Source organism: Terrapene carolina, unplaced genomic scaffold (assembly GCF_002925995.2).
Source record: "Terrapene carolina triunguis isolate 2854851 unplaced genomic scaffold, T_m_triunguis-2.0 Scaffold192, whole genome shotgun sequence".
NCBI lineage: Eukaryota > Metazoa > Chordata > Testudines > Emydidae > Terrapene > Terrapene triunguis.
The window spans coordinates 9,909,235-9,931,413 of NW_020664543.1; the positions used below are offsets into that span (position 1 = coordinate 9,909,235).

The window sequence follows — 22,179 nt, forward strand, 5'->3', positions numbered from 1 at the left end:
CCCCCCGCGCTGCCCGGCCGAAACAAACAAACAAAAAAAACCCCCTCAAGCACCGCCCTGCCGAAAAAAACCCAAAACCAAAAACATGGCGAGCGCCCCCCGCCACCCCAACATTGGCCGCCCCTTCTAAGATGCCGCCCCAAGCACGTGCTTGGTCGGCTGGTGCCTGGAGCCGGCCCTGGCTGTAGCCCACAAAAGCTTATGCTCAAATAAATTTGTTAGTCTCTAAGGTGCCACAAGTACTCCTGTTCTTTTTGAGTATCATGACTGGAGCTTAGGCAGGAGTCCAAGGATAATCCCACTTACTAATGTGAAAAGTGCCATCGGGTATTTAACAACCACAAGGGGAAGAGTAAAGAATTACTCCACACCTCTGACATCCTAAAGGTTTTTGAAGCAGGGTCATCTCTAGGGCTCTGCTTTCAGAAGCTGGCTTGCAGCCTCTCTCCTCCAAGTATGATCATTCTTCATGTGGACATCTTGGGACACATAGCCATGCTTACCACAATCGGCTGACATCTTCAGAATTCGCTACCTTCTGTGAGACCAGCAAAGGGTGACAGACCTTCCTGGATCCATGCAAATGGTAAGTGTGGAGCATATCTGATAGCATACCAGGACTGAGAGGGAAGGTTCTATGGGTCAGGTTCTCAGCTGGTGTAAACTGGCATTGCTCCAAGGTCCAGAGGATGATCTGATCTCATCTCCCTCATCAAGATTCAACTCTACAGTTGTCAGGCCTTGGCAAGGTGTTTGCAGGCAACAACCACTGGGCATTTTAATTTTATTTGTACTTAGTTTTGCACAAATGATGAAGAAAATCAGTGGAGGAGAGAGAGATGGTTACATAGTACAAAGTGGACTCTGAGAGCAGGGAGAGTAAATCAACCTCCTTTACATTTTTAATGTAAATGCTCTAGGGGCTGCACTATATCCTTCTGCTATTTGGTATTTAAGGGAAGAATGAGCTTGTGCTGGGGCTTGCATGGACTGGGCTTCACGTGGATCTGATCAGGGCCGGCTCCAGGCACCAGCTAAAGAAGCAGGTGTTTGGGGCGGCCAATACCAAGGGGCGGCACTCCGGCTGCTATTGGGGCGGCACGTCCGAGTCTTCGGCGGCAATTCGGCGGCGGGTCCCTCAGTCCCCTCTCGGAGCAAAGGATCTGCAGCCAAATTGCCGCCGAAGAGTGGAGCGGTGCGATCACGCTGCCGCAGCTTTTTTTTTTTTTGTTTGGCCTCTTGGGGCGGCAAAAAACCTGGAGCCAGCCCTGGATCTGGTAGTGGGAGTTGTTGCTCTCTGTTTTGCTTTTGGATTTCCACACAGAAATCCAAGTAACGCAGCTGGGAGGTATGTCACCTGTGTCCTCTCTAAAGCTAGGGCAGTGTAGCTACAAGGGGACCCAGCTAATGGTAGTGTGATTCCTGCTGGACTCCTGCTCCTAGTGTGGAGTGGGGGAAGGGGAGAGGAGGAGCAAGAGCTATTCTTGTAGCAGGGCTGCTGTCTTCCCTTGGAATTGGGGGTCGGGGTTCCTTTCGCTCTGAATCACCAAGGTCTGTGAGGGTTGGTAGGCGGCATGCCCTCCACAATCCAGAGCTCCCGGACTCCTTCCGCTAGAGGGGTGGTGCAAGGAAAGCTCTGCAAGAGGGACCTCAGAGAGATTTCCGCACCGGGGCCCACTCCTGTGTGTTTTGCTGGGGTGGGCGAGGAAGAAAGAGATTGCCCTTGTTCCTTACTCAGGGAATGCTCCCACTGACGAAACTGAGGGAGGGTTTCAGGGTGTGGCCCACTGCGAAAGCCAGTGGAAGGCCACATTACCCTGGAGAGGAAACAAAGAATTCTGAGCCTCACATGTAACAGTCACTTGACAGAAAAGGGTGATGGCATGAAGGCCAGGGGCTGTGCTGGGTGGAGATACTGGGCAGAGTTGCCAGGCACAGGTATCTTGGACCACAGAAAGGGTCTGAAATGAGTCAGCCAGCGAGAGGTGAAGTTTATACATGTTTAGCTGCCCAACACCTTTTGCAACTGGGTTGGGTGGTACAGGGAAGGGGCAGGTGGGAGTTCTACCTCCAGATCCCTCTGCCCATTGAAGTCAATGGGAGTCTTTCTATTGGGTGTTGGGTCAGGTCTTCAGAGCCCAAATGCCATGCAGGTGGAGGGGATTTCACTCTAACAGGAAAGGCTAAATATAGGAAGGAATGTGGAGGGGCTGTGAAGTGTGGCAAGGGGGCAGAGTAGGGTAAAACAGCGATTACTGCCAGCTTCGAACAATGGAGACAAACACAGAGGCGCTGAAAGCCTTTCCATGGAGCCTTGAATGCGACACTTCGCTTTTCACTTTCAAGCAGCGACTTGAGATCCTCGAGGACAAAAACCCAAATGATGTGGTTTTTATTGAGAAAACCTTCACCATTATTTCAATCAGAAAAACTGAAAATCAAGATAAGTGAAGTGGAAATTTGGTGGGCATATTTTGAAATGGAAATGAGGTGGTTATATATTCATATTCTCTGTGTTCATAGGCATGTTTGCATTAATTACAGGAAATGAATACTAATTTATGATTGCCCCTGCTTGCCATCAGACTGCATTTATTTACAGATGAGGTCAATGAAAAATTAGTTTAGTCTTTTTTTTAACTGCTGTTTAGAACACTCAAGACTGTGTTTTCCTCTAGATTTGTCATGGTTAATGAATGTTGCTTCAGCAGTCAATCATGCACTCTAAATGCTGTCACACTTTTTTTTAAAGCCTCAGTCATGAACCATGACAGAAAAATAAACAAATAAATATAAAGCAAAAAAAAAACACCCCTCTTTTCACTGAGCAGCTACACTATGCAAAAATCTCATGGGAAGGTTAAAGGAGGCCAGAATAAATGATAATATAAGTGCTGTGGACATAGAAAAGCAATAAAGGTGTACCAACACTGAGGGTCTGGCAAAAAATCCCAACACACACACCCATACACACACACACACACACACACACTCTCCAGTGAAAAAAATTGGCAATGTGAGTCGCCTCAAGGTGCAATTTCCTGGAGCACTGAGATTGACATGCCAATCCTAAATGTTGTTAATTTAACTAACTTCAAATTAATGACACAGTCTGCAGTGACTGAACCCTTCAAACACAGTCTCATTATAGCCTTGCTGGGAATGTCCTAAATATAGGCATTGACACTTTAAAATAAATTCGTATATATTTGTGTATTTTTAGCCAAAAGTAAGGCGTCAGAGTTTGTGTCATGGTTTAAGGTTGATTAATTGACTTGGTAAATTCCTCCCCCGCCCCCGCACTCCCCAAATTATGCAGAAAAAGTCCCATGAAGGAAGACAAAGGATAGTTTTATAACCACAATAAGTGCTATTAGTGTTCCCGTGCAGTGAGGAGGTATAATCTGAGCTGAGTTTTCATTGGTGCAGTTACTATATATTTACCGATGCCATCCTACCAGTTCATTGCTACTGTCATTCTCTCATTGAGCCAAAGCCCATCAAAGTGAATGGAAAGACTCCCATTGACTCCATTGCACTTTAGATGAGGCCCTAAAATTGCGGTAATCTGATTTTAATGGGACTGTTAGCTCAACAGAAGAGTGGGAATTAATGTCTGAGGTATTGGAAGTGGCTCAACTATATATTCAGTGATATACCTCCACACTCCTTGCTACCTCGTTGGGACACGATGGCATGGACCAGAATAATCGTCCCATTACTCCATAGACATAAGAGTCTATTATCCTGTTTCATATACTCAATGCCATTAGGGACCTGTGATCTCTGTATTACTGACTCAGTCCCTATCTACTTATTTTCTAAAGATTTCCCTCTATTGCTAACATCAGTTCAGCTCCACCGGTGTTAATAATGTTAAACAGCCCTAGCTTGGGTGGGAGTGCTGGCTGAGGCAATCATTTTTAACATTGTTATTTAGCTTTGGTAACCCTGCCAACAGCTGGTAGCCCATCTTACACATTCATAAGGCTGGGTTTACACTGAGGTCCTTTTATACTGGCTGAATGGCATAAATAGGCCATGCTCTAAATAGGAATTAGGAGCCAGATTTCTAAAGGTATTTAGCTGCCTAAAATGCAGGTAGGCACGCAGTGGAAGCAATAAGCACTTTTGAAAATCCCACTGGCAACTATCTACATCAATAGGTTCCTAAATAGCTATAAAAATCTGGCCCTAAATCTATAGATTTTAAGGCCAGACCCACTGATCTGGTCTGACCTCCTGCAGAATCCAGACCAGGTAACTGAGCATGATTGAGTCCAGTAATTTATAGTTACGGCTTCTGTTTCTCGGTGTATCAGTTTCATTGTTTGTAGTTCATTTTTTAGCTATTTGCTTTCTGTGATGATATGCAAAAATCAGGGGGTTTTACTTTTTATATACTGTAATGAGAAGATTTTTGGGGTGTACATCCCAAAATTCTTGTTTAAATAGGATCAACTTTAATTTTTATTACATGTATAAAAATTCCGTACATGTTAGTTTAAGCTTTGTATATTTGTTATGGATCCCTGGTTTAGCATTTAGTGCATTTCATATACCTCTCCCTGGCACTAGGCTGACATTTTTTATAATACATACTTACCATAAATAGAAGCTGATAATTAATAAAAAATAAAATACAAATACGCTTACCATTATCTAGAGAGATTGTATCCTTTCCCATCATATTAATATCCCAATGTAGTCAAAAAGTACAATGTTTATGACGTCAAGAATAGTAATTTCCATCTTCAAGCAAAATGGATTTTTAAAATTTTTAACAATTTTTTAAATTGCATCCACAATTTGTAATACAGAAGTGTTGTAAATTCTGTGTGCGTGTACAGTCCTCCCTAGCTATAGAGTGTCCATTGAAATGTAGGAATTGGCTGTGCTCAGTAGCTGAGGCAGGTTTAAAGTACCTAGCATGAATTAATGTTAGATGCAAGCCAGGGAGCAGGGACACCGACTATAGGGAAGGCAGGGAAGTCAACCTGAATTGAGTAACCATTTCTAGGTTTTCTTTTTTGGCTGTTCATTGGATAAACACTAATTTTTTTTTGTATTTGGGGTGTTTTATAGGTGTTTTTTTACTTAAAACCTAAAATCAGAAGCCCTATCTATAGTTGAAGTACAGCATATGCTTTAGAAAAACATCTTGTCACTACTGAAAGACAGTAAATGGTTAATTTGCCACTTGTCTTGGTACATCTACGCTAGGGCTCACAATGTTGCTAACACTAGTGGACGTGAACCAGTTTTAGCAGCAATGGGACCTTTGTAGACAATGTACCTACAGCAGACAGGTCCACAGAGCCGTTTCATTCAGAGAGAGATGGAGTCAATTAATAGATTTTGCTTTCTGCTATACGCCTTTCATCCCAAAGAGCTTTAAAATGAAGGGTTAAACAAGCCTCAAAACATAAAGCTAATACTTAGAATGGAGATTACTGCAAATACCATGGTAACTTCAGCTGCTATAATTGGTAATTGTCAAGTATTTAATGATGCCTAACCCTATAGCATCATATAACCTACCATCATCTACGCTATCTGCACTTGAGGGCTGTAAATTCTAGTGCGCACTAGGGTGTCTCACACTAACTACTATCATAACAATAACTTTGATAAATATGGCTCCTGAGCCTACATGGAAAACATATGTCTTCATGTGCCTACACAGTAATACCTATATAGAATCAAGTGTCACACACTGAACCAGCGAAAGTGAACAGCTATGTCTGAACTTTATTGAGGCCATTCCCACGTGACTTTGGTGTGTTCCCTCTTTATGGGACATGGCAAACAGCTAACTTTATCCCCAGAGCCACTTAAAGCAAGTCTTGAGGTTGGGATTTGCTGGGTTGGTAGGTTGCACCCCAGTTGCTGACACAAGACAGGAAAGACCTGTTGAGCTTGTGCTCAGGAAGCAAATACTCCTGCAACTGTCTCCAGTTGTCGTGGTGCCATTGCTGCTTGTATTCATCTTACAAACAAAAGCAGACAGTTTTTTCTCTTTTATGTAATTTAATTGAGCCTCCCAGAGCAAGAGGAAGCCCTTAGTATGGATTATTTGGAGCAACACAATTTGGGTTCTGCTATACTTACAGTGCGGGCTTTCCTTTGCGCCAATCCTCAGAAGGATCCTAGCGATAGGCACGTTGTTTGTCAGGATGGCAATATCCAAGGGAGTTAATCCCTCACTGTTCGGTGTGTTTAGATCCAGCTCCTCTGGTGTATATTGATAGAGGAGAATCTGAACAGCGTCCAAATCCTGCTGTTCTACCGCCTCAAACATAGCTTCGTTGCACTGGAAATTCTGTACATCAGCAACAGCAGAAATTAGTTACAATTCTTCCTATGGCAGCCACAAGTTTTACTTTGTATCCTGTTCCAGAGACCACTGGCCCAATCCTATAGCCCAAGCGTAAAGACTAGAGGAAGGGCCCTACCAGTAGGTTAGCTTCCCCTGGAGATGGGCTTTGTTGAAAACAATTTGCACATCTCCCCTTGCTTCAGGTTTCATTATACCCTTGAACTCAGTTCAGGTTCGTTGGAAGGTTCAATGAGGTTCACAACCCTCACAAAGCAAATCTGAGCCGATTTACAGGTTTGTCCTGAACCCAAGCCACATAAGTGATCTTTTAAGATTTACATGTGAAACTGGGTGAAAGTTTGTGGGTTTGGCAGAGGGTTTGACTCTGAGGTTGTTCAAACCCCAAAACTCAAAGCAAAAACCTGGGGGATGTAACCCAAGATAATCAACATCCAACTAAAACAAAGCAAAACTCAAAAAGTGTCTTGCAGCTTTATCATGAGCTGGTACCAGGCACTGGTTCTGAAATTGCTCATAAATTCTGAACTCTTCAGGGCTTATTATTATTATTTGTTTTTCCATAGCACCAAGAAGCCCTAGTCGTGAAGCAGGACACCTCTGTGCTAGGTTCTGTACAAAAACAGAACAAAAAGATTGTCCCTGCCCTAAGGGGCTTCCAATCTAATTATAAGACAAGAGACGACAGATGGATATAGCCGACAGGGGAGTACCAGTAAAAAAAAAAAGAAATAATATTTGTCAGCATGATAGGCAGTGGTCTCTGCATGGTAGCAGCATATCTGGCTTCTCTTCACTGCTGTAAGAGCTTGGAGTTATAACTCGAGTTTTGCTCATAACCTTACTCCTATTCACACAAAAAACCCTCTAGCTCAAGTTAAATGGTATGTCTACACTGTAATACTAGCGCATGCATGCATTGTTGCCCACATCCCTCTACCATCCACACACAAAACCCCCAAGCATGTGCTTATTTGTGCTTTGACCCTGTGCTTGCTTCAACAGCTGGGGGTATGGGTGAAAGCTCAGGCTGGAATCCACCCGCTTTGCAGTGAGGACTCTAGCAAGATCACATAAGTCCTGATGGTCCTCCAACACCCTTCCCACAATTCCCCCGAGGGACAGACAAGTTCTCCCACAACTGACAGAATTGACTGGGAAAGAATCCTAGTCTGTCTCAGCACAAAGAACCCTGGGATATGCCCCCAGAGACACAGGAGTGACAGCAGAAACAGGGAGGATACAGTAACGCATGTAAGGCTTTGCAGGGGAAACGCTCACATACTGGCCAGGCTAACCCACATGCCGATCACCTGGAATAACTTTGCAGTATAAACATACCCACAACTACTCAGCAGCTGCTCATGCAGTCACTCTGTGCAACGTGACTATTGCTGTGCCGTGTAGTTAGTCTCACTCGAGCTAGGGTAGGTCAGGTCGACTGCAATAACTTGAGTGTACCACTTCAAGCTAACTGTTGCATTGAAGACAAGCCCTAGGCCATTTTTAAATACCCTAATAATTTCACATCCAGAGAAAAACGCTGACTAGGAGAGGCCTTGAAACTCAGTGGAGCTTGTCATCATTAGGTAAGAAGAGGGGATGGGACTGAAGTAGATTAACTGGCTGGGTACCTCCAAAATATCGGCAGGTAACCAAATACGTGTATCTGTGTGGTACTCAGAAAAATGCAGATGGAGTGGGTGAGCACCTGAAAAATAGGACCCAAGGATGTACCATGTATTAGCATCTTCTCTGCTATTCTAGGCAAGAAAAGAACAGTGAGGCCCCTTTCCCCCCCAACAATAGATATAAGAACTAAGGGAAGTGATAAAGGAAGAGTGGTAGGATGCAAAGAAATATATCACTCCTTAATTGAGCTGGGAAGAAGCAGGTGCAGGAAGCTAGCACGGCCTGCAGGGTTTTTGTTTATGAAAACATCCTTCCAGTGCTCTACAGTGGTGACGTGTTATTTGCCAAGTTACTTTAAACTCCCTTTCAATGTCCCTTTGTGATAATTACCCAACAGCTTTCTTCTTTTAAAAGTGAATTATTAGAAGCAACTGGCCCAGCTGTGCAAAGAGAGCTCAGCATGATGCCATGCAAGGGAGCTACAGTTTGGGTGGATGTACTGTGCTGAGGGGAGCATTAAAGAAATACTCGGATATGAGCGAGAGAGAGATTCAGGACTGAAGCTTGGCTCTCCCTCATTGCTGGAAGCGGAAATGTTACAGAGGCAGCCTGCTCAGCACACTCACTAGCACTCCCGTTTGGCCTATTGAAGGAGAAGCATTGCTGAACTCTGTGTTCAGGCCCTCATTGCTGCAGGAAGAGGCCTGGCGGAGTGTGGGAGAGTAAAAAGGGAATAAATGAAGGGATTATGGAGACTCCAAGGAGGCATCTGTGGACCTCTAGAAGAAAATAACCATTGCCTGTGAAAGGGAAGCTCTGATAACATTGAACTCAGCTGGAGCTGCGGGTGATTTGCACCTCTGAAAAATCAGGCTCAAGATGTCTCGAGTTGGGCACCCAAAAATTAATGGATACTTTGGTGGATATAGGCCGATACTAGCTTTTCAAGACAGTTCTGCTAGTATATCTTTAATACCTGTCAATGGAACTGTTGTATTAATACTCTGCTAGTTGTTCCACATTGTGTGGTGGGCTCTGTGATGTACGTTATGTACCAAGATGAGATCCCCAATTCCAGTGCAATAGATCTGAGCTCTGAAGCAGATCAAAGGCCAAAAAAACCCCAACCAATCAAACAAACAAAAAAAACCCAACAACATTTTCAAAAATTTGTTTGTCTTGGGCCAATTGAAATGTTTCGTTCCCATTTCAACTTTTAGAAAAATATTATAATTTATAATGTACATTTTGAAATGAAAAATCAAAATGTTCCTAATGTTTTGACCTTATCAAAACTTTGTTTCAAAGTTTTGTCTTTTTTAAAAACAAACCTTTGTTGAAACCTTCTCGTTCCAGCACAAAGTTTAGTTTTCAACAAAATGGCATTTTCTGATGGAAGAACTTTGTTAGAAATTTTTTGACCCGCTCTAGCTATAATGTTCTAAACAAGCAAACCACTACCTTAATCCATATACAATAACTTTATTAAAAAGAATGTAACAGTACAGCGCGCCTTCTAGTTAGAGAAAACATGAACATTGCTCAACATGGGAAATACAAGAAATATTGCAACTACTGAGATGATGTTATCTAAAAGTTTAAAAGGGCAGCTACTGTAAGTGGTGCTACCAGGGCCGGTGCAAGGAAGTTTTGCGCCCTAGGCGAAACTTCCACCTTGCGCCCTGCCCCCCACCCAGCTAACCCCGCCCCCCGCGGCAGCTAACCCAGCCCCCCACCCGGGGAGCCCGCCACTCCCCCCTCCCAGGGAGCCCCCCCCGCAGCAGCTACCCCCCCCCTGCGGCAGCTAACCCCGCCCAGGGAGCCCCCCCCTCTGCGGCAGCTAACCCCGCCCGGGGAGACCCCCACCGTGGCAGCTAACCCCACCCGGGGAGCCCGCCCCAGCTCACCTTGGCTCCGCCTCCTCCGCTGAGCACGTTGGCGCCGCTCTAATTCTCCTCCCCTCCCAGGCTTGCGGCGCCGATTGGAGGAGACTTAGAGCGGGGGCTGTGTGCTCAGCGGAGGAGGCAGAGTGGAGGTGATCTGGGGCGGGGAGCGGCTCCCCTATGCGCCCCCCCCCGTTACTGTGGGCGGCCCTCCCAGCGTCCCCCCGCCCCAGCTCACCTCCACTCCACCTCCTCGCCTGAGCGGGCTTTTAGGCGCCCCCAATCACTAGGCGCCCTAGGCGGCCGCCTAGTTTGCCTAAATGGTTGCACCGGCCCTGGGTGCTACTGTGATACAGTAGATATGGTGGCCCACCAGAATAGAGCGTAGCAGTATTTAAAATTGTCTGCACTCAAAATTTTCACCTGTTTCATTTCACCTCAGCTACCACAAATAAAACACATTTGCTTTAAGCTTTTCAATCCTTTCTAAGGAGGTTGTATAATAGCTCACACCTGTCGCTTTCAAAATAGGTCTTTTTGTATGTTTTATCTTGAGAGCCCAAGATACAAAACTGAGAGGTAAACATTTTTCTCTGACAATTTCCAAGCAACTCCATTTCATAAATACTACTCAGGAAAGACACTCAAGATAACTAATTAATTCTCCTTGTATTTAATATAAGGAATTCTATTAGCCAGATTTCATATACCCACCCAGTGCTTTGATGCTAGTGGAAGGGTTGCAAGAGAAAAATCCTAAAATGATAGATGAACAAATGGCAGATGGGTAGAGATTATCCTCTAGTTATCTAAATCATAATTAGAATGGTTTTAAAGGCAAACTGTCACTGGTGAGGGCATGTCTAAAATAAATGTAAGAAAAGATCCTGTCACGTATTTCTCAATTCTAAGGCAAAGCCTAAAAGGAGAGAAATTTTTACTGCAATGCAGCAGTTGCCTTGCACTACACAGCAGCTCCACACATCTGTTCCCCTGCTTTTCTAATGCTTGATTTGGATCACTCTGAAATTAGAACTCAGCACTTTCTTCGTGTGTTTGTGGGGTTCCCCTCCCATCTGAGATGATGAAACTCTTTGCTCAGACAAGAGAAAACCTATTAGTTAGTGGCACAGATCCTGAAACATATTGAGCGGCTTCAACTCCAATTGGAGTCAATGGGAATTAGATATTATTACATGTACACCTCTACCCCAATATAACACTGTCCTTGGGAGCCAAAATTTTTTTACCACGTTATAGGTGAAACCGCGTTATATCGAACTTGCTTTGATCCGCCGGAGTGTGCAGTCCCGGCCCCCCAGAGCACTGCTTTACTGCGTTATATCCGAATTCGTGTTATATCGGGTCGCGTTATATCGGGGTAGAGGTGTATTTAATATCTGGCCTTCACTCTGCTGTCTAGGCACATTTAACATGTTTTAAATTGGGTCATTAACATTCCAGATAAGAAGAGCAAAAGGGTTACACTTCTTTGCTCCCTGCAGGTTTAAGGCTAAGGATTGTGAACTATGAACTATAACCTACCAAAACCACCTTTATATTAAAAATTAGAGTTGGCAAATAATGCCACTTTTTGTTTCTCCAGGCATATTCGTTTGGACTTTAAAATAAATTCATTTCAGTCAAGTTGGTACCCCTTTCAAGTTAATTTCCTGTGAATATCTGAGCTCTCTATTTTACATGCATTAACAGAAAGAAAAATTCAAAATGAATTTCAGAATATACATCAGAAGCACCTGTGTGTTCATCCAATTTGAAAACAGAAACAATACCAGTGCAATGGAGATTATCTGACTAGTGTTTATGGAGCACTATTTTAGGACCAAAAATTATCATCAACTTACTTTGTCTTCATATTACAGTCAAAGCTCAAAATTAGTCTTACAGACATTACATCATATAGGGGCAATCCTTGCATTAGGAATAAGCAGAAAAAATAATTGGGCTTTATAATTTGGTGCCAAATTGTGCAGTGTGAGTTGTGAAGCTGAACTGAAGTCAGGGGTGTGACTCTGGATTTCTAGCCTATAACTAGGAGCAGAATTTGGCCCTTTCTTATTCAAACATATAATATTTTTATATGTACAATACCAGACAGCAGGCTGGGTGCTATACAGCTTCTGTACCTAAAACAAGTTCTGGGTGAATACTGCAAAAATTATTGGGGAACTTTGATTTTTTTTTTTTAAATTCAGCCTCAATAAAGCCTTAATTCAGCAAACCATCCCTATTCCTCAGTGCATTTAAGCACATGCTTAAATTTAAGTGCATGCCTAAGTCCTGTTGACTTTCATGGGACTTAAACAAATGCTTAAAGTTAAGCAAAGGCTAACAGGTCAGATTTTCAAAGATATTTAGGTACCTAAAGATGCCGATAAGTGCCCAGTGAGATTTAAATAGACATTGCTCAAAAAATCATATTAGGCTCCTATCTATAGCTTTAGTTGCCTAAATACCTTTGAAAATGTGGCCCTAAATGCTTTACTGAACAGGGATGCACCTAAACACATGCTTAAGTGCTTTGCTGAATTGGGGCCTAAATTAGTTCAACCCAAAATGCAAATACGAAAGTTCATAGTCACACAGAAAATCTGATGCAGAGTTGCTCTCATCTAGACAAGGAAAAGAGCATGCATTGTAACCTACTCTCTGCATCCAATCAAAACAGCAGAGGCCAAATTGCAAATATCCTCAATGAACAAGTCAGAAGCAACCAATAGGCTGAAAAGTATTTGCATGAAATAATTGTCCAATAGTTTTGAACACTGAGAAAAAAAAATAATGGGAATTGTGATCTATTCTGTCTACCTAGGTACTTATATGGCCCTCATCATCATATCTGAGCATCTTGCAATGATTAATGGGTGTTATTCTCATAATACGCTTGTGTGAGAGCAAAATATCACCTCTTATTTTAGAGAGTGGAAAGGGTAGATTAAGTAATTTGCCCCAGGTTGCACTTGATGTCTGCAACTGTGCTTGGACTCGAACCCAAGCCCCAGTCAAGTGCTGTAACCACTAGACCATCCTTCTTCCTGTCAGTTTGCAGTTTGCAAACAAGAACTGTCTTTACCTACTATATCAGTTAATGCAAATACTGCACCAAACTCTTATTTAAAACATCCCTTAGTATTTGCTATACTATTCAGTCACCTGCAGCTGCTGGGGACGGAATTCAAATGGGGGAAAGGAGGACTGTGATCTCATCAGACCGACATGTTCAGCTTCAGACCAGCTGGTACCATCAAAATGATTCAAAAGTGCCTTCTGACTTCATCTGCACCCACCAGAGCACAGGATATTTCTCTACTGTGAAAACATCACTGGGAGCAAACAGTATCTGACGGCCCAGCTACAAGCGATCAAGTGCAGTTTAGGGACAATTCTCAAGTTTTTCCTCCCTTAACAGTTGCACGACAAGATTAATTTGTGGAGGGTGTTACACAGATGCAAAAATGTACACACTGAAAAGAACCACCGTGCCGCTTTGCGGTAAGCAGTAGCTATGTTCCAGTGAAGTGATTAAATGCTGAGTGTTTAAAAATGCAATCATATGTAGCTATTTGCTTTGGGTTAGCTAGAAAAGTCCATGTCTGGTCCTGGAGTTGGAAACAAAATGTTGAACTAGTTCCAGCAAGGAAGTGCTTTGACAAACATGAGTGTGAGAATAAAGCAGTGCTGGGAGGTGGCTATGTCTCTGGCAGGACAATAAATGTCTTGAATGGAAAGTGTTGCATAGAAAAAATGAAGAGAAAACTGTTCACTAGTGGACGGTGAATGAAGAGTCTAAAAATCCTGTTCTCTCATCTGGAAATTTGATTTTAATTAATGTGTCGACCCTATACCACAGATGTCCTTTAAATTGAGGTTTAGGATTAAAAAAACATATCAGCTAACACCTTGATGCGTTATATTTTTACTCCTTACTTGTAGTTTCCTGGTTATTTTCCACAGCGAACACTGAAAATAATAGATAGTTGGTTGATTGGCTTGCTCAGTGGGGACCTGATCCAAAGCCCACAGAGGTCAGTGGGAATCTTGTCACTGACTTTTATGGGTGTTGGATCAGGCTCTGAATTATGGATGGGCTATAGAAACTTTCACCTCTAGCGTTTGGCCTACGGCAGGTCAGTCGTGACAAAAAGCCATTCCACTTTCATGGTTGCATAATGGATTGGAGGACATAAAAGTAGTGAGTCTCGATCTATTTCCCATTATACAACTGTCCACATCATGCCTGGCAATCGAGTTTTGTCAGTAAGGCCGAGGACTGAAACAAACACTCCCATGCCTAGAGGGGGTCCTGACAGGTCAGATCTGAGAAGGATGATGGGCAGTAAGAGAGCAAGCCAGCAGCTCACTACGTGACAGAGGAGTTCAGTCTCTACAGCTGTCATTTGCTCCTCAGCCTTTTGGCTAAGAACAGATTTACCCATGTGATCCTACGTGTTCCCTGTCTGGGACTGCATAATAAGTGGATTTTTGGAACAGGGAGCTGGGCTAGGACCTTGTTCCATCCACTCCATGCATCAGCCTGGCATTGCAGTGCCTTTGCCGGCACAATAATCATACAAAAGATATGATTAAAAAAAACCTGGTAAAAAAAAAAAAAAAAAGGCGGGGGATGGGGTGGAAATCATGACCCAGTGGGCTTTTTCCACAGCTAACTCCTATACCGAGGCCTGTAGCAAACCCTCCTAAACCCAAATGCTCCCCAAAGTGGATCCAGATGCAAATCCAAACGTCATTGTACAAACCCCTCTCCATGGGCTAGATACTGCCATCTACGTGCAGCTCCAGTTAAGGGGAGGGAGCAGCTGCTCTGACCCAATGGCAGCTCTGACCCAATGAGGTGCTGTGCCTCAAAGAAGAAATTCCTGAGGCACACAGGCTGTGTTCCCATTACCAAGCCCATGCACAGCTGCTTACCTCTCCCACAGCCAGGCAGCTCCCCTGGCCAGGGCATGGAAGACAGGAGGGGTCGTGGAGACAGCCAGTGCCCTGTGCCCACCATAGGAACAGGGACAGAGCCGTCCTGTCATGTCCAGCGCACAGGGTCTGCAGCTCTGCCTAGCTCTTCTGCGGGCCATGTACGAGAACAGCAGTCTGCTAATGCCCTCTCTCCTGCCATGCCCCTCTAACAGGGCCAGGCTGAATCTAGCCCTATAACTTCCGGAAAGAAACATCTAGCCTGATCTACGGGCTGCGATTGTTTTGAATTAACTCTCCTAGGGCTTCAGCACTTGTACTGCTGCATGCAATTTTTCTTACATATAAGGCAGATTTGCACGTGTTAAGGAAATCTAAGCCATACATCTTTTTCTGGCCTGTCATACGGTTCCCATTAGCAATATGGGCCTTAGGTAGAGCTGTCCTGCAAGGTGCTGAGCACGCTAGCCCTGATCCAGCACAGCACTTAACTTTAAGCCCAGGCGTCGTTACCGTGCTGGCTGGGTGAGCGGGTGTTTCTTGGCACATCCACAGGCAGCCCCTCAAGGTGGCTGCTCCTCCCCTCCCTCAGGAAGCAATTCAGAGTAGAAATCCAAGGGCGTGTCCTTCCTGCCTCCAGAGGGGAGGAAACCTGTTTTGTTTCAGCAACACCAGCAGCAGGAGGGCAGCTGCCTCGGCACCTCCCTCCAGTAATAAATAGATGAGGTTGTGTTGCTTACTGAGCCCGTGCCTGTGTCGTTTTACGGGGGTCTCTGCCTGTTTGTCCAAGCCTGCCAGAACGCAGCGCACGAGGCTGTGTCACAGTAGCCCCATTGAAGTCAATGGGAGTAGTCATGCGCTTGGTTAAGCAAGTGCCTACGTGCTGTGCTCAGCATCTTGTACAATCAAGGCCATAGATGGGCTTTGCGACCATAGGAGAGTGCCAAAAGCTTTGATGTGTGGGGGTCCTTGGCTCTCTGTCTAGGTTCTGATCTGGTGCTCACCATCCTCGCCTGTGACCTTGCACTTAATTGTTATTTATTCGACTGTTACTTCCTTTGCTGTTGAGAGACATTGGCGCATACGTCAAACTTCTAGAGAAAATGATCGTTTCTTATACGTCCAAGGTGGGCTAGACATTTTCCTTATCTATAGGGCCAGATTCTGCAACATTTACTCATGCTGTGTAGAACCTTACTCCTTAAAAGTGGACTCCCTCATGGAATAAAGAACTGGTACTCTAAGGGGGCCCCAGAATCTGGCCCACAAGAAAAAAATCAATATCTGCTCTGCAGAGCAAACGTTATCAAGCATAGTGCTTATTACCACGTGCTTCACATCAGTGGGATTCCTCTGACATAAGCGCAGGAATAGGTGTGTAGAGCAGGTCCATGAACAGACAAAATGCAGATGAAGAAGGATGAAGAAAGGGGTACAACAGAGAAGCAAGGTCAAGGTGAAATTAGCTAATATGACAGTTTATTAAAAATGAAGTAATTACCACAGAAGTCTTTCGGAGACTGAGTCGATCTGATCTGGCCCTGAAATACGCCTCATCAAAAGATGCGTGACTCCCCTTCAGCTTCTCGGAGAGGTTGCGATACAGTCGTTTAGCAGCATTCGGAGAAGACGGCCCACTGTTCTTTTTTGTCTGCGAAAGGTTCAAATTCTGCATTTGCTGTGTCATTTTCACGTGGCCGTTCCTAGAGAGAAGGCAATGCAGCCGTTGGATATGGGTTTGCTACACTAACTTCATCCGTTCAAAACTCATCCTTGAAACACACACAGCAAGACTTGTGCAGCAATGGACTTTCATTAAGGTAGGCCAACCCCACACCAAGAACATGAAGGGCCATATTTTAGATCCTTTCCATTGGTGAGTTGTTGCTCACAGAGATAGTCCCATTGACATCAATGGGCGGAAAGGGCTATGATGTGGACACCAATGGGACCACCCCTATGAGTGCCAGCCAATGGGAGGAATAAGAGCTCCAAAATGTGGGTTCGATACCTGGGGAATTGACTAAGTGAGTCACATTGTGGGAATAAAAACAATTCTGGTAAAAAAATATTTAAAGGGGAGGGGAGAGTTTGGGTTAAATGAGAATTGGGAAGAGGGACTTATACTCTATGTATGTAAAGTGATGATGATATTCCCTAAATTCAACCAGAACAAGCAGGATTGCAGAATCAGGACCTAACAATTTGGCCCTTCCATTTATTGTCATAAAAGCTTTTCTGCTAAACACTTTCTTGCGGCTGCTCTTTGCCTTTAATTTGCCTCTAAGATTTAAAGCTCATCGCCAACGCTCACAAGTCCTCTGAGTCTTCCATTCCCGTTGGTGAATGGTGGCAAAGCAGACATTCTGAACACAAAAGTGTCCATTTACAAATAACCTCACACATTTCCCAGGCTAACGAGGTACTACAAATAGACAAGGTCTCTGAATGACGAACATATGCCCAGAGACTCAAGATAATTGGGACAAGTGACAAGGAGACTTCCTCGTTAAATCAGCACACCAGTGTGTACAAACAAGAACAGAGCTCTGTGTGAGTAGCATCCCTGCAACTAATGAGCAAAAAAATGGATGAAAGCAAAGCAGGCCTTCTAAGATCTCCAGGATCGTCTTTCATTGAGCATGATGGCCATGGGACTATAGGTGCAGTGAGATTGCACACAATAGAAGTTATCTTGCTTTTTCATTATTACACCTCTACCCCGATATAACGCGACCCAATATAACACGAATTCGGATATAATGTGGTAAAGCAGCGGCTCCAGGGGGTGGGGCTGCGCGCTCCAGCGGATCAAAGCAAGTTCGATATAATGCGGTTTCACCTATAACACGGTAAGATTTTTTGGCTCCCGAGGACGGCGTTATATCGGGGTAGAGGTGTATTCATTTGCATTTTAGTAGAGCTCAGTGGCCTGAACTGAAACTATGGCCCCTGTGCACTAAGCACTTGCACAAAACACAGAGTAAGACAGTCCCTGTCCCGAAGAGCTAGTCTAAATAGATGAGACAGACAAAGGGTGGCAGAGGAAACAGAGACACAGTCAGTGCCTTTGCCTAGGTCACACAGCAGATCAATAGCAGAGGCAGGAACAGAATCCAGGTCTCTTGAATTACAGTCCAGTGTTCCATTCACTGGACCAAGGAACCTTGTAATATTATACAGATATTACAATAAAAATAAAATCTACATTTACCTGAAATTCTGGAATTATTTTTCCTATTTGCAGTAGAGGGAAATAGAGCTAAATGATCCTCCTCTTTTCTCCTCCCTCCCTGCAAAGAAACACACAGGAGTGGCCAGGTCTAGTGGAAGGGGGTTTCTGTAGGGGCAGCAGGAAGATGGGTTGGAAGGACCCCTCCGTCCCATCCAGCTGTGGAGCAGTAGTGGAATCACTCTGCGTGGTGCTACAGTCATCCCCTACTGGGGCAATATCCAGTGGATCCATATATTGGAAGATTTCCCCCTAGTCCTAGTTCCCCATTACTTGCTACATGGGGGTATGAAGGGAGCCCCCCAAAATTTGGTCTCTATGGCACACAGGGGACGTGAACACTCAGCATGGGTGCCACAAATCCTTTTTTCCTCACCCGCATGGTGGAATCACATTGGTTACATCTGGAGCAGCATGCATGGATCTGCCCCCGATACTCCATGAACCAGATGTGGAAACTGTCAGTTAGTGCTGATTTTAATGGCAAACACACGACAAGTGCAAAAAGCATTCTGCTTTACTGATGCAGTGAGTGGATCAATCAGGAGTTTTAATTGAAAACATGAGCAAAGGTGCAGTCAGTGAAATAAAACGATTTAAAAAAATGGCTGTTAAGGGTGTGCTCGCATTAAACCCCTATTTAGAATCTTGCCATTAGTTCAATGAGTTTCTAATGAACGTCTGAAGATATGTTTAAAGAGGTGGTTGGATTTGGTGTGTTGCCCCCAGAGATCTTCAGATCCCACAGTCTCATGTTATTAATATTTAAAGGTGACTCAGCACCTTACCAAAGATCATTTTATTCTCAGTCACTCAGAGTGATGGCAAAGATCCCCTCGTAATGCTCCCATGATAACCTGCTTCCCTATATTCCACCGAGCAACAGATTGAAATAGAAAGGGCATCTGCGCTCACATCCACTTTACCCTGCACTGACTTCAATATATGGCTCCTCCTGTACAGCAGCGTGTGGGGAGAATCAGCCCCAGACGCTATGTATCAGTAACACAAAGGGTCTTGCAAACACTCACAAAATAGTTCAATTCACTCTGCTCCTGTTTAAAAGTTCCAGGCATCCAGTCATGGAGCAGATGCTACCCCACATGAGAAAAGTGAGCAGTCATGTACTGCAAATAGTAAAAGGGGAAGTTTCATGAATAATCCAGGGGCTGGAAATAGTTTGTTCAAGTGGCTGAGCAGATATTTGTGAATAGTGTACACAGGGGAGTTGTTCAGAGGTCCAGGGGATCAGGAAGCACCCAACTTTCACCAAAAGTCGAAGGAACTTGGGCACCTAACTCCCATCTGCGCCTCTGAAAATCTCCCCTTGCATTTGCAGAGATGATGAATGGTTTGCAAATGCCTTGAGAACAACAAGAGAAAAGGGCTAGGTTCATTCATAACGAACAAGTCAAGCAGCTCTACTTGGTGCTGAATGGGACTTCAAGCCTAGAAATGCCATCACGCTGAGATTAAGAACAAGCAATGGTGGCATTAGATGCTTGCTACTTCCGGCTGATCCCATTAAATCATTAAAGAATTAAGAACAACAGTGTGAACTACACCCATATCAGGACTGAAAAAACTCCTGTTCCCCCGACTGACATAAGATTCACCCACAAAAGCGCCGGTGTGGACAGCACTATGCTGGCGGGAGATGCACTCCATAGCTACTGCTGCTTGTTGGGGGTGGTTTAATTATGCCGGCGGGAGAGCTCTCTTCCATCGGCAGAGAGTGGCTACATGGTACAGCGGTACTGCTGTAAGGCTATGTCTACACTACAGACCTAATTCCCATTGATATAAACTGGAGTTAGGCACCTGGACACCTTTGAGAATCTATGCCTGCGTAACTAAATAGGCTGCCTTCCTATCTAGAGCCAGACCAAACAATCTCCGTACTGGCCCGTCAATGCCATTCTAAGGGCTTACCTACATGGTGCATTAGTCCACACCCGGGGGGTGTAAATGCTAGTGCACACTAGCATGTTGTACACTAACTGGCCCAGGTGGACCCTGCCACTCCCCCCACCTCTTTTATAAGAAGGGGAATTCAGCCTCTGCTGGTGGCAGAGCCTGAACAAATCTTCTCTAAATGTCAGCAGTCTTGATTTTCCATCAGTTCTGACTGCCGGGTGATGCTCCGTTAAAGGAGAGCCCAGTCCAAGGTATCAACTACTGGTACAAGGTATCAACTACATCCTGGGGCTGGAATAAATGCTGAGCGGCCAGCGAGCCGGGGACATCACAGCAGGACTTCGACAGCAGTGGCGGAGGGCAGCAGCTGGCCAGGAAGACTTAGACTTTAAGGTCAGAAGGGACCATTATGATCATCTAGTAGACTTGCTTGTATCATTCACCTCTCAGGATCTTACACACCCACAACACGTCTCCGGGGACTAAGGGAAAGACTTGGCGCTGGCCAGCTCCCAGCAAAGTGGGTTTATGCTGGGGCGGGAGAAGGGTATTTTTTTTTAAAACAATTATTTTAATGAGCGTATTTAAAACTTTATATTGCAGATTAAAAAGGAAATTAATGTTTGTCCCACTTCCCTCCTCCAACCACCTCTCCACTTAGTTGTCTTATTCCCCTAGAACAAAGAAAGCCAAGCTGGTTTTGGAAGCTAGCAGAGACCTCTCGCAAAAACCCACGGCAGCTTGTTAGGTACCTTCCCACCTGCTCTGGCTAATTCAGATCCCTCACCACTTACTCAGGTCTCTTCTTCACAGCAGTTGCCAGCAGGGGCGGCTCTATGTACTTTGCTGCCCCAAGCACGGCAGTCAGGCGGCTTTCTGGGGCGCCTGCGAGAGGTCCACTGGTAACGCGGATTCGGCGGCATGCCTGCAGGAGGTCCGCCGGTCCCGCGCCTTCCGCGTACCCGCCGCCGAATTGCTGCCGAAGCCGCGGGACTGGCAGACCTCCCGCAGGCATGCCGCCAAAGGCTCCCTGACTGCCGCCCTCACAGCAACTGGCAGGCCGCCCCCCGCGGCTTGCTGCTCCAGGCACGCGCTTGGTGCGCCGGTGCCTGGAGCCGCCCCTGCTGGGAAAGGTACTCCGAGTGTCATAGCTAAATAAAAGATCGAACGTATAGTTTAGCATAAGTAGTTAGCACTTATTCTAAGGGGACATTCCAGGGAAAAGGGGACCATTAACACCCCTGCAGTCACAGGACAAAAAGTGGGGATTAGTTCATTACAGATTGTTGTAATAAGCATCAATTCAGTGTCTTTATTAAGGGCATGGTTTTTAGTGTCGAGCAAAGTTATGAATTTAAGCTCCCAGGCTGACTTTTGAAAGTGTTGTGCAGGTTTCCTTTGAGGATGAGGACTGATATATCACATACAGAGTGATCGCTTTGTGAAAAAAATGTTCACCCACAGGTGATGTGATGTTTTTGTCTTTTACCATTTTCCTGTGTATGCTCATTTGAGCGTATAGTGATTGTCTGGTTTCCACCCACCTAGTTGTTATTAGAACATTTAGTGCACTGGATGAAGTACATCACATGTTGTGATAGGCATGTGTAGGACCCCTGGATCTTGAAAGGTGTGTTGTGGGGGAGGTTGATCATTGTACGGTGGAGATGTGTGTGCAGGTTTTGCATCTGTTGTACTGGCAGGGTCTGATGCCACTTTCAGTTGATGTGGCCTGGTGTGTGGGCTTGCTCCTGATGCTGAGCTTGGAGAAGTTGGTGGGTTACTGGCCACTTCACTTTGAATGGTCCCTTAGTTTAGCATTAGTAGTTAGTACATATTCTATCTGTTCGATCTTGTATTTAGCTGTGACACTCTTAGTATCTTTCCCAGAGCTGAAGAAGAGCTCTGTGTAGTTCGAAAGCTTGTCTCTGTCATCAACAGAAGTTGGTCCAGTAAAAGAGATTATCTCACCCACCTTGTCTCTTTAATTACCCATAGCTGGTTTTTTATGAGTTAGCCATAGCTGATCTTTAAAATCAATATGCAGGTACAAAGGCAGTATTTCCCAATGGCTAGAGCATTAGATGGGGCATCAGGAGACTGGGTTCTATTTCCTGCTCTGCCACTGTCCTGTGGGGTGACGTTGGGCAAGTTACTTTAACTGCTCTGTGCCTCAGTTTCCCCATCATTACAATGGGGATAACGATATATGGTTCATTTGTAAAGAA

General features: G+C 44.8%; 1 protein-coding gene across 1 annotated transcript in view; it reads right to left on the reverse strand.

Moving 5' to 3' along the window:
• The window catches only part of ANKFN1 (ankyrin repeat and fibronectin type III domain containing 1), a 74,293-nt gene extending 57,789 nt beyond the window's left edge, over nt 1-16,504 (reverse strand). Inside the window, exons 1-2 of the mRNA XM_026654615.1 lie at nt 16,304-16,504; nt 6,112-6,322 (exon numbers count right to left, since the gene is read on the reverse strand). Of these exons, the coding sequence (XP_026510400.1) occupies nt 6,112-6,322; nt 16,304-16,489 (397 nt within the window). The 5' untranslated portion in view covers nt 16,490-16,504. The remainder of the gene's footprint in view (nt 1-6,111; nt 6,323-16,303) is intronic.
• Nucleotides 16,505-22,179: the final 5,675 nt, after the last annotated feature.